General features: G+C 48.6%; 1 protein-coding gene across 1 annotated transcript; it reads right to left on the reverse strand.

Annotated features, from left to right (window-relative positions):
* Positions 1–249: 249 nt before the first annotated feature.
* LOC108765741 (myb-like protein X) lies at positions 250–1,075 on the reverse strand. The gene is made up of 3 exons (XM_018514582.1): positions 923–1,075; positions 551–838; positions 250–429 (listed from the first exon to the last, which is right to left on the reverse strand). The coding sequence occupies exons 1-3, from the start codon at positions 1,073–1,075 to the stop codon at positions 250–252; spliced, it is 621 nt and encodes a 206-aa protein (XP_018370084.1).
* Between the last annotated feature and the right edge of the window lie 3,030 nt (positions 1,076–4,105).

Below are 4,105 nucleotides of genomic sequence, written 5' to 3' on the forward strand. Positions count from 1 at the left end.
GTCTTCTTTCACAATCTTACTACATTCTTGTCTTTTCTTCCTACTACTTTACTCCAAGGTAGCTCTTTATCTTTTTCTTCCCTGTCTGTTTCTTCTTCCAAAGTTGTCTTCCTTTTTCTTTCCTTCTCAGTATCTTTTGAGGTAGTCTTTTTAGAGTTAGATTTAATAACTTTATTATCTTCTTTTGTTTGCTTATTTCTATCCATAGATTTACTCTTTGCTTTTTCCAGAGTGATAGGTATTTTCGGTTTAAATCTCCGTAATAATTGGTTTTCTGTTATATTTGGACAATTCCTCCGCGACAATTCTCCTGATCATGTCCTCTAACTCCGTCGTGTCAAATCCTGTTTCGCTTCTCCTGTTCTTGTATCCCTCTACCTTTCCTTCCTTGACAGCTAATTTTTGATCTGCTCTTTCTTTGTTACCCTCCTATATATTTATTATGGGCTTCATATATTGCCCTATATATATTTCTTATGGGCTTCATATATTGCCCTTTGTGATACCTTCCTTTATGATCTTTCTCTTTCCACAGCGTGGGTCGTCTCACTTCTGGGCATTTTTCTGGATTATCCAATGTGACCTTCTTTGATTTGGGCGACTTCTCGTCTACATCCATATGCTCTGATTCTGACGTTATGAGTTTATCCCTCGCCTTTATTTTATCTGATGGGGTTCTTCTAGGACTCTTTTTAGTAATATCAGATGATCGCTTTCCTCTGTTACTTTTCTCTCTATCCTTCTCTCTAGGACTGGGAGTTTTGTCCTTTTTATCCTGTCTTTCTTTCTTTTTGAGCGCCTGTAGTTCCAACCTATAGGCCTCCGCTTCGCCTACCGCCTATAAGGCTTTTCTCCTCTCACCTTCTATTCCTTCTTCTAATTTGAATTTTAATTTAGAGATTTCCCGCTTAAGTGCTTTAACCTCTTCCGACTTTGCGTCCTCTTTGGATAGATTTGCCCTCTCTTTCATGATCTCAAAAATCCCCATGGACGAGGCTGCCGCGATCTTCAGGCTTTTCTGAAATGTTCCCTTTAAGTTACTGGAAGATCCCGCAATACGAAGAACCTCAGTCATATTTCCGTTTACTTTTTCCGCCAGTTTTTCCTCAATTGAGTTCTCTTCCAGCTGTTCTTTTCGAGATTAACTTTTGCTTTCTTAAAAAGATCAAAACTGCTATACTCTCTAATGAGTTTTTCCCTATCTAATTGTAGGGATTCTTCCTTCGCTTCATTATACTTTTGTATAGCCTCCCTCCTGCCAACGTAGTCTCCGGTTGTTCTGCTTCTTCTATAGTCGGTGTCAGCATCAGAGGCCAGTCTTTCTCTTTTTCTGTTGCCAGTCGTTCTTTGAAGTCCTGTGTTCCCAATATTGACCTTCTCAGGTGGGGAGACATCCGAGTCTTCTTCGATTACAGCTCTTCTCCTCCTATTCCTACCGTAGTCAGCTACGTCGCTATCCGACGAGCTTATTTCATATGTCTCTGTGTCCATAACCGAAGATTCCATACTGTGACGCTCTGCTGTCCTCCCTTTATAAAATCTAGGGCCTGGTCTTTTAAAATATGAAGAGGAAGAAGGCTGGCTACTGTCCCCTTTGGCATTCTCCGCTCTCGATTCCTAAGATTGATTCTCGATATGAACAACCGGTAGTATGTGGTACGGTTGCGCCTGTCCTTGTGTAAGATCTATGTTTGTTTGCTCATCCTTGTCTATTTCTATTACCATTTTGATGACTGATTTGTTTTGTTCCATTTCCATTCGGTTTGATCCCACTCCCCGTGCCGGCTGTACCTTCCAGGGCGTACCCTCCCCGCCAATTGCTTGGCGGGGCCCTGAGTTCTCCCGAGGGGAAGGCATGTGCCTCGGGCCCGCGGAATGTGCATCGCGGGCACTGGGCTCCAGCCCCCCCTGGCCTTCGGCTTGGGTGCAATGCCTTATGTTTTCAGGAGTCTCCCGGCTCCGACCTTGGGGGTACCGACACCGGTGACGCCACTCGGGGCGGCCCCATGGACGGTTTGGGCAACGGAGGCGATGCCCCCTCCGCATCCTCCCCGCCATGGCGACCAGCACGCCCGCAGGGGACCACATAGTGCCCCCCTGCGAGCTAAGACTCCACTCGGACCTCTGTTTTGGAAGGGACGCCGTCACAGAGGCCTGAGTTCTCATCCGTCACCCCCCTCGAATCACCCCGGGAAGGAGGGAAATCCGGTCACAACCTTTTTTTTTGTGACGCAGGGGAAATGCATTACGCATCCCCGTCTCCCCCGGGGGAGGGAGACAGGGTATGTGGGACTCTCTCCCCGAAACTGCTGTTCCGGGGAGCCTACCCACTAAAACCCCTGCGGGCGTACCTAACCCGAACGAGTTGGGGCCCATCCGGGAATTTCGTAGCTGTAGTACTTCCGGATGGACCCCCGTTTGATACGTAAACCTGTATCCTTAACCTTGTGTAAACTCTTTGTTTACATATAAGGGTGTGAGGACGCCGGCAACACACCCTCCCTTACCCTTGACCCTACTCGAGGGGAACATGGACCCCCGTTCATGGTCCCTCGGGCCCTCCCTTCGAAGGGCCAGAGTTGCCTCTGGCTCGGCCTCCGAGTATTCTCCCTACTTATCAATATTACTTTTGAGACCGTTGACCCCGCTAGTCGGTGTCAACGTTTGTCTCCTCCTACTGGCCACAATAGGCACGAGGGCCGGGGAGGAGAAACTAAATTAAAGTTGAAGAAGCCCCCCTCCCCACGGAATCGAAGTCTGAATTAGTTTCGAACCTCTGATCGTCCCGCTAACCGGTGCGATCACCCCTCCTAACCTATAAGGGTAGCCGTCCCCGTGTGGTTCTTACTCTTATATCTCACGCTGATCTAAATTCCTACTCTTCTCTTATTTACTCTACCTGAACTACCTATCTCACACTAAGGACGTCTCCTACCCTACAATCCTACTCTGATATAAGTCTTAGACTACAATTTCCTATATGATACTATTGAGTTCTTTCTATTTCTATGTCGGCAGATTAATTCTTTCTCTCGCCCTCTCCGCCTCTTCCTTCTTGGACATTACCTTCTCACAAAAGTTAAGGAACGTTACTCTTCCCTCTTCTCTCCTCATAGCTCTGAGGATGGCTTTCAGAGATAGATCTACTCCTATTTTTTCGCGTAACTCTCTTCGCACACTCTCCCATGCTGGGCAATACCCCAATGTGTGTTTCGCTGAGTCGTTAAGCGAGTCACAGGGCCAACATTTTCGGGTGGTCTCCCTCCCGATCCGACACAGGTACCTCCCGAAACAACCATGCCCCGTGAGGACCTGCATCGCCCGGAAGGAGAAACCGAACCTGGCGTCCAACCATTCCTGAAGTTGATCTCCTAGTGCTCCTAGGATAGCGCCACCTTCCCGTGTCATTCCTTTGATCCAATTACTCCATTCCTTAGTTAACCTTTTCCTGGACATATCCGGTCACAACCTTTTTTTTTGTGACGCAGGGGAAATTCGTTACGCATCCCCGCCTCCCCCGGGGGAGAGAGGCGGGGTATGTGGGACTCTCTCCACGGGGCTGCTGCCCCGAGAAGCCTACCCACTAAAACCCCTGCGGGCGTACCTAACCCGGACGTTTGGGGTCCATCCGGGAATTTCACCTCTGTAGTACTTCCGGATGGACCCCCGTATTTATACGTATATACGTATTCTCGCCTTGTATTTACATGAGGGTGGATAGACGCCGGCTACCCACCCTCCCTAACCCTGATCCCATCTCGAGAGGATCATGGATCCCCTGTCCATGACCCCATGGGCCTCCCCTCGAAGGGCCAAAGGAAAACCCTTGGCTCGGCCTTCAAGTTCTTTTCCCTACTTATTAATACTTCCTGAGACCGATGGTCCTGATATTCAGTTCCATCGTATGTCTCCTCCTAGTTGCCCAGAGGGCACGTGGGCCGCGGGGAGGGTTAACTAAATTAAAGATGGAGAAGCTCCCTCCCCGCGGTGTCGATGTCCGAATCTACCGGGCATCTGACCGCCCCGATATTCGGTGCGATCATCCCACCTAAATCCTCATGGTCAAACATCCCTGGGTAATCCTAATCTATGAACTTTTACCCCC

The sequence above is a fragment of the Trachymyrmex cornetzi genome, unplaced genomic scaffold (genome assembly GCF_001594075.2).
Source record: "Trachymyrmex cornetzi isolate Tcor2-1 unplaced genomic scaffold, Tcor1.1 scaffold521, whole genome shotgun sequence".
Taxonomy (NCBI): Eukaryota; Metazoa; Arthropoda; class Insecta; order Hymenoptera; family Formicidae; genus Trachymyrmex; species Trachymyrmex cornetzi.